Here is a 12,783-nt window from a genome sequence, read left to right as displayed (position 1 = left end):
GCCTGCAACAAACTTCAATTTCTCTGTCTACAAACTGGCTTCATCTCACATAAAATTTCCTTCCAGATGTTCATTATGGATGAACATCTTGCATTCTAAATTCTAACTCAGTGTCTGCTTCTAGAGAATTCAACTTACCTTAACAAAAATAGTTAAGCACAGAAAGCACTTAACATCCCTAGATCCAAAGGAAAGAAGGAAAAAGGTTGAGTTTATTAGAGTGAAGATGATTAAATGAAGTCTCCTATAAAGTGAGGCTCAGACATCTAAAGAGGGCACAGCTGCTACTGCTGCTTCAGTAACTCAGAGGAACATGACCCTGCTAATCCCAGAGTTGCAACTCAGACCCCGGAGGACAGCAGTGGCTGACTGCTGCTTCTAAGGAAAAATGAAGGCTGCTCTAATAGTGATAACAAAACTGGAATCCAAAACCAAATATGGCAACCAGAGTGAATGGCCCCCACCATTCTACTCCAAGCTAATACTACTGCCCCCTTTTCTGCCAAAACAGAAATGGGGTGATGGGGCAAGGGGTTTGTAGAGGCACATCCTCAACACATTACACTACAGTTTAAGAAAAAAAAAAAAAGAGGCGTAGAACTGAGAGACAAAAGCTTTTCTGTGCCTTTGCTCAGGAAACGTAAAGACTTCTGGGAAAAATGAACCTTTAATTTTGCTTCAAATGCTGAAGAGTAAGTGCGCACATGTAAGAATCCTCTGCTGTGATATCTAATGTTTTCAGACTTGACATTAAGGATCTTTGAATTTTTGTTTAAACAGCCAGACATCCCTCGTATTTCTATTATTAAAAGAAAACTTAGAGATTTTTAAATGAAGTGTGAGCCTTGGCCTTCCTCTTCCTTCATCTCTCCCTTCATCTCTTCCTTTCTCTCCTCTTCCTTCGTCTCTTCCTTTCTCTCCTCTTCCTTCGTCTCTTCCTTTCTCTCCTCTTCCTTTGTCTCTTTCTTTCTCTCTTCTTTCTTTGTCTCCTCTTCCTTTCTCTCCTCTTTTGTCTCTTCTTTCTTTCTATCCTTTTCTTCCTTAACTTTCTTCTTTGTTTCCTTATGAAGTATAAAAAACAAAACTAAAATTAAAACAATAAAAGGAAGAAGCCAAAATAATATGATGGAACCCACATTGCCATCCACATCTACTCTTCCTCTGTTCTTGGGGGGTGGGCCACTATCATCACTACCTCCAAATCCTTTGTCTATACAGAAGGGAGGTGCCCATCCACGGTTGCAGTGACAGTGTTGTTTATTATTGCAGATCCCCCTCATGTTACAGGTTGTAGGAAAACAGGTTTGTGACAGACGAACCATTCTGGCACACTTTCTGTCCATACAGATCTTTTCTGGACCACACACAGTGCCATCTTTCACTTGACCAATATCAGGGATAGTCATCCCTAAATGATAATCAGTGCCCCAGCAAGCAGTGTCATTGAACTGAAATTGATACACTGTAGAATGGTCTATCAATTTTGGAATTTCTACTACATTTGCACACTGAATTCTCCCGCACATGATATCAGCAGTCAAACATTGTTTGTACATTGTACCTACAATCCCACAGTGACCAAAACGATTTCCTTGGGTGTTGATTTCTTTGTAGCAACTCTGAGATGCACTCAGCGCATCTTGGCCAAAAATCTCTTTACACTGCTTATCATGGTTACTACATGTCTTTTTATAGCAGTAGGTATCAGCACTACAGGGAAACCCATCCTGCACATACACATCATCTGGGCATTGGTGGGATATACCATTGCACCACTCTGGAAGGTCACATTCACCGACCTGTTGTCTACATAAAGTCCCTGATGGCATGAATTTGCAGTCTTTGCAACAGATTCCAAAAGCACAGGCAGCTCCAGGACTCAGAGTGCAGTCCAACCGACAACAGGGATCATTCATACACTGACGCAGGGTTCCACAGTCACACTCCTCTCCTTCTTCAACCACTAGGTTTCCACAGAACTTCCCCCTGAAGATATCCCCTGCATCCGGAGGAGCTTGAATACATTTTCCACCACTGAAACTACTATTATAATAATGTAAATAACTGCAGTTGCTGAATTTAGTTGTTTCTCTTCTGTAGGCATACATTACGCAAAACTGTATCTCACAGACACACCATACAGTGTCGTGTACCATACCCAAATTATGACCAAGTTCGTGGGACAGAGTAATTGAAAAAAGGACCAAGCTGTTGTCTTCAAAAACATCAACTCCACAATTAAATGGAGTCTGGCATATTCCATTAATATAGGCAACACCAAGCTTTACATTATACATTTCTTTTACAAATAGATGTACAGAATCATGATGCACTCGGGCATCAAAGTTAAGATACTTCCACAAAGTAAACAACTCCAAAACATTATCTAAGTCCCCATGGGTAGAAAATGGATCTTTTTCAGTCCATATCTCAATCCCAGTCAAAACTATGTCAATGTCAAGTGGACGATAGATGGAATCCACAATATTGACAATATTAAATACTTGGCGCTGAACTACTGACACATTACTTTGAGTGAAAAGGTATCTAGTATGATCTACAACCGCTGCAAACTCAAGAAATCGCTGGTGTGTCCACCAACCAAAATAAGAATGCTTCAGAGTGAAATTATATGACAATTGCAACTGACGTGCTACTTCCTCGTCTGTTAAGCCACATCTCACAGGTGGGTACCGTGTGTCTTCACGGTCTATCTTATACACCAAGTGTTCAAATGTGGCAGAAACCCTAATTGGTTCAATTTCATAAGCAAGGTCATTTATCTGCAGCATTCCTCGAAAGCCCCCAAAACAGGTACTGAGGGCAACCAGGGACGCAGGAAACCCCTCCACATAACCTTCATAATAGCAGTCATCAGGCATGAAGGGCTGATCCTGGAGGGGGGCACGCTGCTCCGTGTAGGTAAACACAGGGAGGTGTGTGGAAACCAACAGCTTCTTGATCCTCATGTGGACAATGTGTCTCTGACCCCCAAACCGCAGGCTATAGGACAGCCATCCGGGAGCCTTTGTACCTCTGCCCCTGCTGATCACCTTCAAGGGGGCTACCACTTCTGGGGAGGTGAAATGCTGGGAGGGCCTGGCCTGAGAGTGGCCAGAAGTGGACAAGAACACCTCCAGCCAGAGCAGAAGCAGAACAACCCTGAGGTGCAGCAGGGTCTCACCCACTGCCATTAGGGAGCTGTCACCAAGGAGCCATCTGTCCAGAGCACAGAGGACAAAGTGTGGTGAGGAACGGCTAGGCTGTCTCCTCCTTCTGAGCTGCTCAGGGTATAGGGCTGACCTTTACAGATCTGTGTCCTGGCAGAGTTGGTGCATCAGAGCTGCCATGCTGCAAATAAAAAGTGAAAATAAAAGCTAGGATGGAATGAACAGGGTAGGAAGGGTAGAAGAAAGTGGGCAAACTGATGCTTGCATCAGGACCAATTTGAAGTAATAAAATGCATGGGATTCTCTTAATATATAAGGGGAAGGAAGGTACCAATGGATGAAGAAGATGGGATCCAGGCGGATTATTACCAAAACTTGATCGTAGATACAAATAAGGATTCATTATATACTATTCTTTAAACAGGTAAAATTGTAAAAAAAATAAAATAAAAATTCCATTTTAAAAAGCCAGGGCATATGACCCAAGTTTCTCCTCTACCCAAAAACCTACTGATATCCTGCACCTTCAGGGAGCCTGTGCACAACCCATCCAAATTCTATTTTTTGTCCTTTTATTCACACAGTGTGTTCCATTTCCTCTCTTATCCATAGATACCTTAGGTAAACCCTATCCAGCTCTAAAGTAGTGGTCAAAAAAGCTGTACTTGAGAGGCTTATTATTACTGAGACCCCTCCTCCAATCAAGGTTCTTTTTATTTACAGACATTCAAAGGGAGGAAGACATACTGATGGGATAACAGGTAGTGGGGCAGTTGTTTGGGGGTAGGGCACACAGCCCACCTGTCCCCAATCATAGCATGGCGGCAGCAGCCATCTCTCCTCGCAGCCCATCTGCACCATGTTTTCAACCATTACTGGCTCATCTTGGTCAGGTCAATATATATTTGAATCTACAAATAGCTTTCAATTGGCTGGTGAGTTACTTCAATCTATCAATTTCAATTTCCAAAGAAAGCTGAGCTGAGGATCTTAAGCTTAGGGTCAGAGTCAGTTCATTAAAATGTTTGGATGTCCACAATTTAGGTGAGCTTTAAAACCTAAATTGAAAACATATTTTGGCTCAGGTAAAAGCTAATTTTGGTCATTCACTTAAAAGTGTCATTAAGAATCTGCTAAATATTTGAAATCAAAAGTTAAAACAAATTTGGACACACATCATTAACCCACAGTGGTGCGTTAAATATTCTAAATGGGGGCACAAATGGGAACCACAGTATAGAGCATGAGCAATATCCTTGGCATTATGATGTCAAGAGAATCGGTACCCACCTGTGTGAGATTCCAGAATAATGGGTGGCAACCAGGTGCCAACAAAGGAAACCAAGATCACTAGCTGAAACCTCTCAGGGAATGGATATCTGATAGAGGTGAAATCCCAGTTGCCAGGTTTCCTCTCATGTCTTTCTTCATAATATCCTTGGTATTTGTCATAGATTTGGGGATAAGATAGTAATGTATAAATTGGGACAAGATTATGAAAGAAAAAGTCTTTGGAGAGGGTAATAACCTATATTAAGCATGGTCAGAAATATGATGAGGCTATAATACAAAAGCGTATTCCAAAAAAATCTTTGTGACAGGCCAGTCTTCATCACCATTGCATTACTACAAAGCCAAGTCCTGAAGGCACACTGTACTCCATACATTTCATGAACTGGTGTGTTCCAAAGGCGGCCTTCTAACATTTCTGGGGCTTCAACCATTGAGAATCCCTCTCTGCATCAGTCATTAACTTTTTCTTCTATTTCCAGTAGCAATTCAAAATTTCCTCAAAACCCTATCATATCATCTTTCTACTCCCTCAGTCTAGACCTACATCAGCATTTGTCAAATTGGTGTCACAAACCACAGTGAATCATGATATCAATTTAGTGCGCCCTAAGTAAATGAAACAAAACAGAGAGGAAAATATCAAAGGGCATTACATGAATCCCTATCTGTTGTTGTTAACTATCACCAAGAATCCAACAAAAGCATAATGCTAACAGTTCTTTTATTTTTTATTAAATCATAACTGTTTACATTAATGCATTTATGGGGTACAATGTGCTGATTTTATATACAATTTGGAGTGCTTACATCAAACTGGTTAACATAGCCTTCACCTCACTTAATTGTTGTGTTAAGACATTTATACTCTACTCTTAATAGATTTGACATGTACTCTTGCAATATGCACCACAGGTTAGGTCCCACCAATTACGGTCCCTCCACCTGGCCTCCTGCCTCCCCTCCCCTTCCTCTTCCCTCCTTCATTCTGGGCCATAGTTGTGTTTTATCATTCATATGAAAGTGTGGGTGATGATATATTGGTTTCATAATAGTACTGAGTACACTGGATACTTTTTCATCTGTTCTTGAGATACTTTACTAAGAAGAGTATGTTCCAGCTCCATCCATGTAAACATTAAAGAGGTAAAGTCTCCATCTTTTTATGGCTGCATAATATTCCATGGTACACATATACCACAATTTGTTTTTTGTTTTTTTTTTTTTTTTTTTGTAGAGACAGAGTCTCACTGTACCACCCTCGGGTAGAGTGCCGTGGCATCACACGGCTCACAGCAACCTCTAACTCTTGGGCTTATGCGATTCTCTTGCCTCAGCCTCCCGAGCAGCTGGGACTACAGGCGCCCGCCACAACGCCCGGCTATTTTTTTGTTGCAGTTTGGCCGGGGCTGGATTTGAACCCGCCACCCTTGGCATATGGGGCCGGCGCCCTACTCACTGAGCCACCGCGCCGCCCATATACCACAATTTGTTAATCCATTAGTGGATCGATGGGCACTTGATCTTCTTTCTACAACTTGGCAATTATGAATTGGGCTGAATGCTAACAGTTCTTACACTATCTCAACTATTTACTGAACTTTAAACCTAAAATTTCAATTTTGTCTATGAAGCTGGATATAGCATTCTGTATATTTCTATATAAGTAAGCCTCCTAGAGAGTTTACCAAGCCAGGTACTAAAGGGACACTAAAAGGCAAAAGGAGGGCACAAGGGTGTGTTATTACTCTCTTCACACCTCCAGCAGTGGTTCCTTGCTTTAGGAGTGACATTTGGTTGATAGTACATTCCCAGAGCCAGCTCCATTTATTTCCCATGGAAAGAAAGTATGAAACTCAGCAGGACAATGCTCCCTCCTCACAAATCAGAGAATTAGACACACAAGGCCATCTTCTAGTCCTCTGGGCAACCAACGTCAGCCTGACAGTGTTTCTCTTTGAGATGATGCACTACCAGCTCTATCAGGCCATACCACAAAGAGGCTTGATGCCAGCCCCTAATGAGCAATATTCTTCTGAGACATGAATCATAGCTTTTGGAGGACCTCTTTCCAAGTCCCTAAGGTACTAGCACTACCTCAGCATCACTCCCTAAGAGGTCCAGCTGTGAGTTCCACAATACTCCTTTCCTAAGTTACCAGCACCATCGAAGCCAGTGATTTTCAACTGGTGTGCCATGAAACATTTTAAAGATAATTAAATTATTTTTGAAAAGCACAGGAAGTACATATATATATATTTTTTGAAGTATATATTTTTTAAACTTTTTTTTTTTTTTTTTCTTTTGGCCAGGGCTGGGTTTGAACCTGCCACCTCTGGCATATGGGACCAGCGCCCTACTCCTTGAGCCACAGGCACCACCCTTTTTAAAACTTTTTTATCAATATAATTTAAGTGTGCTGTGGAAATTTAACTACAAGTTCAAGTGTGCTGTGAGATAAAAAAATGGTTTAAAAACACTGATGTAAGCAATGCCCTTACAGTCCAGGGCCAGACCTGTAAGGCCCATTATAAAAGATCTAGGTTTTGGTGATTCCCCCCACCAATCCCCAACCTCTTCCCTTTGCTTCCCCTCTCTTAAGAATGTATCTCCTTCCAGGAAACCAACCTCTGTGTACCTCAGTGTTTCCCCTTTACATCCTCTCAGACCTTTAATACCTTTTCAGAGTTTTCCCATCTTAGTTTTCCTTGGTGGGTTTCTCCTTCCTGGACGGGATCTTGACAGATACAGGACTTGGTACCAGCAGTGACATCAAGAGAGAAAGACAATGAGAATCTGGGACTGACTGGGACATGTCCACGGCCTTAAACACGCTGCTAAGCTCCCATCCAATTGGGGATGGACATACAGTGGCATCACAATTATCTAAATTACTACTCAGTGTTGATTGTGATGAAGTGCCCTATTGCCACAAGTACGTAAAGGGACAAAGTGACCATGTGATGATGACTACGAGTACCTCAAGAACTGAGGGGTGGGAGAGCTACATTTAATGACATTGGATAATTTATGCAATTAAGCTTATGACCTAAATTCTCAGAACTGTCCAGAAATGAAAGAGCAATAACTACTATCATGAAAGCACAGAATTTTTTTTAATTGGTAGAACAAAGTCCCCCAAACAAAGAAGAAAAACTGCTACCTCCTAACTACAATGATAAACAATAACAGAGAAAGGAGAAGATATTAAAAACAAACAGAAATCAAGTAATATGATAACAAGAATAAGCCCTCACATATTAATAATAACTTTGAATGTAATCAGATTAAAGGTTGCACTTAAAAAACTACAGGCTACCTGCATAAGATTTTTTTTAAATGAACCAACAACATGCTGCCTAAGACGAGAGACTCATCTTGTCTGTAAAGACACTCACAGACTAAAAATAAAGGTATATAAAAATATCCTATGCAAAAAGAAACCAAAATAAAGCAGGAGTAGGTATACTAAGATAAAATAGATATAGGTTAAAGACAGTAAAAACGGCAAAGTACAGGGCGGACATAAAGTTTGTATGCAATTTAAAGTAGTTTACTATAATGATATTGTATATAACATACTGATAAATGAATCAATTCATCAATAAAATACAACAATTCTAAACATATATGTTTGGCCTGGACACCAGAGCACCTAAATATATAAACAAAACTATCAGATCTTAAGGGAGAGATAGACTCCAATATAATGGTAGTTGGGAATTGTAACACCCCACTTTAAACATTAAACATTATACAAATCATCTACACGGAAAAGTAACAAAAAGAAAAGACGTTTGGATTTAAACTGCACATTAGACCAGTTGAACTTAATTCATTTAGAGAACATTTTATTTGATAGCTTTCGAATATGCATATTCTCATCAAAACATGAAACATTCATTGGAATAGAACACGTTAGGATGCAAAACAGTTCTCAACAAATTTTTTAAAATTTTAAAAATTCATATGAAGTATCTTGTCAGACCACTTGAAATAAAATCGGAAATTGACAACAAAAGGATCACTGGAAACTGTAAAAACACATGTAAATGAAATACTATGCTCCTGAATAACCATCAGATCACGGAAGAAATTAATAAGGAAATAAAAAAATTTTTGAAACAGAAGAAAATCAAAACACAACGAATCAGCCTGGTGCAGCGGCTCATGCCTATAATCCTAGCACTCTGGGAGGCTGAAATGAGTGGATTGCTTGAGCAAAGGAGTTCAAGACCAGCCCGTGCAAGAGCAAGACCCCATCTCTACTAAAATTAGAAAAACTAACTTGGCATTGTGGCACACACCTGTAGCCCCAGCTACTTGGGAAGCTGAGGCAAGAGGACTGACTGCTCAAGCCCAGGAGTTTGTTGATGTAAGGAATGACACTATGGCACTCTACCAAGGGTAACAGAGTGACACTCTGTCTCAAAACAAAACAAAATAATACCAAAACTTACAAAATAGACCCAAAAGCTAAGAGGGAAGTTTACAGCAATAAATGCCTAATGTTAAGAAAATGCAGGTGGCCAACGTGTCCAGAATATTTTGTAAATATAGGTACAATAGCTACAATTTCCCATTTTCCCCATGGTGACTTAAAAAAGATTTAAATAAACTATCTAACAATGCACCTCCAGGAAGTAGAAAAACAAAAACAAACCAAACCCAAGAAATAGGGCGGCACCCATACGTCAGTGAGTAGGGCGCAGGCCACATTCACCCAGGCTAGCTGGATCATGCCCAGCCTGGACCTGCTAAACAACAATGACAACTGCAACCAAAAACTAGCCGGGCGTTGTGGCAGGTGCCTGTAGTCCCAGCTACTTGGGAGGCTGAGGCAAGAGAATCACTTAAGCCCGAGAGTATGAGGTTGCTATAAGCTAAGATACCACGGCACTCTACCAAGGGCGACATAGTGAGACTCTGTCTCAAAACAAAAAAAAAAAAAAAGAAAAGAAAAATAAAGAACCAAGCAGAACAAATGAAATTGAGGCTAAAAAGACAACAGAAATGGTCAATGAACTGAAAAATTATTTTTTAATTTCTCTGAAGTTCAAACCTCAGAAAAAAATTGTTTTTTTTTAAGTTAGCAAAATCAATAAACCACTTGCTAGATGAACCAAGAAAAGAGAAAGATCCCAGTCATTAGACATGAGGAGACATTATAGCTAATAACACTGAAATATATAAGATCATCAGACTACCTGAAAAAACAATCACTAACTAGAAAACCTACAAGAAATAGATAAATTCATATAGGCATACAATCTCCTGAGATTGAATCAGGAAGGAATAGAAAACCAGAACAGACTAATCGTAAGTAATGAGATTTATTCAGAAAAATTCTTTCAAAAAGAAAATCCAGGAATGGAGGGCTTCATTTCTGAATTGTACTAATTTTTTTAAAAAGAACTAACATAAATTCTCCTAAAATTATTCCAAAAACTTAAACAATTAGTATTCCATAAGACTAGCACTACCCTGATACCAAAACCAGACAAAGATGCAAAAAAAAAAAGATAGATAAATAGGCAGGCCAATAACATTGATGAACATAGACATAAAAATTCACACACACAATGAAAAAAAAAAGCACTAGCAAACTGAACCCAACAGCACATCAAAAAGATAATACACTATGATCACTTGGGATTTATCTAGAGAATGAAGATTCAACATATACAAATCAATAAATGTGATATATCTTATTAACAGAATGAAATCATTCCCAATAGATGCAGAAAAAGTATTTGGTAAAATTCAACATGACTTCATGATAAAAACTTTCAAAGACCAGGCACGGAAGGAATATATGTCAGTGGAACAGGCAAGATGGCAGACTAGAAGCAGCCCATGCATACTGCACTCAGAGAAGTGAAAGTTGAAGGTAGATGCCAACCTACTGATGGGCCTTCTTGAAAAGAGAATTGTGAATCCTCAGAGAAGTGATAGGGGACATTCAGAATGAAGGGGAAGGTGATGTGGTGATCTACTAGGCAAGACCTGAAGGTACCTGGGGGGACAAATGGGGAAGGACAAGAGGGCAGAACCCTAGGGCTCCATGCTCCCTCTGTAGGTGCCACTATCTAAGCTGTGAGAGGCCCCTCCCTACCACTGCAGACCTCCAGACTAATCAGGAAGCTGCTTGGAGTCTGTGCAATATTGCACCAGAAAGTGGGCACAGAAGGGACCTAGCGGGTCCCATTCTTGGGTTGCTACAACTGATGCCATCTGGGCCCTCAGGCCACCAGTGGGCTTGGCTTTGTTGCAGCTGCCTCTGCATTGCCCTGGCTAGCTGGGAGGGAACAGGGAGAGGATTGCTCTTGCATACTCCAACTGGGAGCCAAGCACCCCTACTCCATAGATCTGAACAGACTGTGGACCCCTTCAACACAGATTGGTGGAGGAGGGGTAGAAGCTTGAGGAATCCCTAAGGAGAGAAGATAGGAAGACCAGGCAAGACAAAGGGATAGATATTCAGGTAACAACTTGCCTAGGGAGGGCAAAAAAACAGAGGGAGAGAAAGGCCTGAATATAGGGGATTTGGGTCCATCTGCCTTTTTTGTTTTGTTTTTTGGAGGAAATTATTTAAGTCTTTTAAGACACTAAAATTAAAGGTCCCATTTTCCAATTTGTATTGGGGTAGAAGAAAACATCCCTGGTGTGTGTCTGTTGGTGGGGGGGAAGGGCCAGCCTCCATGTCTCAGATGTCCTTCCCCTACTTGGGTAGAAAATAGGTTCCCTGTACCTCATCTGGGGTACAATGAGCAAAAAATAAAGAAAGACTGAGAAAAGTCAGGCATCCCTATTTTTTCAAGAAAATTTGAGGTTCCCAGGACCTTAGAAGTCTCAACTAGGGTACAGTGCTGGGCCTGAAGTAAAAAACAAAATAATTTGAGGTCTCCATGATTCCAGAAGAGAGCACAGCACGGGGACTAAAAAAAAGAAACAAACAAACAAAAACACTAGTTCAGTGTGAATAAAGCAGAACCAGCAAAGGGGACATGAGGACTTAAAGGCTCAGAGCAAGCCAAGGAAGGTTCTGTTTGAAGATGTGTAGGGCCCTTACTCACCTTTAAATGGCAGTTGGGGCAAAATTCTCTAGAATTCTGACAGGTAGGTCAATAGAGGGAGGTGTAGGTGCTACCGGGGACTAGGTTCTGAGGAAACTGGGGTAGCTAGGGAGGCCAGCAGTGAGTTAGGCCAACAGCCAACCACATGTCCTGGTCTTCAGCACCACACTGGCAGCAGTGGAAGTTCAGGCCAGGTTTACTGAAATGGACAGCAACTTGCCTGGGCAAGGCAAATATGGCATTTCTGCACCCCAGGTCAGTTAGAGACACCTTTTATATGGAGCCATAGGGGTAGGCAAATTCCAAAGCTTGCCCAGAGGGTTTTGGTGGGTTAGGGTCCTTTGCTGCTAATTTATTCCCAAGTCGGGCTAACTAGGTCCTCTGTGTTCTTTGTTTCAGGAGGAAACAAAAAGGAGGAGAGGGGAAGGGTTCATGTAGAGCCATGTTAGGCTCCCAACATACAGTTAAACATAGTACATGCAATTGACAAAGGACTTATGCACAATGCATACTAAGAACTCTCATGACTCTAGAAGAGAAAGATGAACCAACAGAAAAAAATGTGCAAAATAGATGAACATGCTTCACAAAAATGGATATCCAAAGAGCCAATAATCACATGAAAAGATGCTAAACAGCATCAGTCACCAAGGACTGTAAACTGCAGCCTCAACAAGATACCACTAAACATCCACAAGCATGACTAAATTTGTCCTTGATAATACTAAGGGTCAACAAAGGTATGGAATAACTAGAAATCATATCCTGCTGTCTAAAGCATAAACTGGTACAAGCACTTTAGTAAATACTTAGACATCATCAACCAAAGGTGAATAAAGACATGTTTATGACCGAACAATCTGAATAAAACAGTAGAATGATCATACATACACTGTATTTGTTTCCTGGGACTCCCATAAGAAAGTGCGACAATCTAGGGGACTTAAAATAACACATTTATTATCTCAAAATGTTGAGATAGGAAGCCCAAAATCGTGGTGTCAGCAGGGCCATGTTTCCTCTGAAACTGGTAGGAGAATCCCTCTTCATCTTTCCTTATGCCTTCCAGAATCTGATGATTTGCTGGCAATCTCCGGTATTCCTTGATATAGGTGCACCACACCAATCTTCCATCTTCATATGGCATTCACCTTTCATCTCTTCACATGGCTTTCTTTTTATAAAGATACCAGTCATATTAGATAAGGGGCCCACTCTAATTTGGCATGGCATCATCTTAGTACCAT

At 40.7% G+C, this 12,783-nt stretch overlaps 1 protein-coding gene across 1 annotated transcript; it reads right to left on the bottom strand.

The window, feature by feature from the left end:
- Positions 1–322: 322 nt before the first annotated feature.
- Positions 323–3,340, bottom strand: ADAM20 (ADAM metallopeptidase domain 20). The gene is made up of 2 exons (XM_053603653.1): positions 1,137–3,340; positions 323–400 (listed from the first exon to the last, which is right to left on the bottom strand). The coding sequence occupies exons 1-2, from the start codon at positions 3,192–3,194 to the stop codon at positions 323–325; spliced, it is 2,136 nt and encodes a 711-aa protein (XP_053459628.1). The 5' UTR covers positions 3,195–3,340.
- Positions 3,341–12,783: the final 9,443 nt, after the last annotated feature.

The sequence above is a fragment of the Nycticebus coucang genome, chromosome 9 (genome assembly GCF_027406575.1).
Source record: "Nycticebus coucang isolate mNycCou1 chromosome 9, mNycCou1.pri, whole genome shotgun sequence".
Classification (NCBI taxonomy): Eukaryota; Metazoa; Chordata; class Mammalia; order Primates; family Lorisidae; genus Nycticebus; species Nycticebus coucang.
This window is presented reverse-complemented; position numbering and strand designations above follow the sequence as displayed.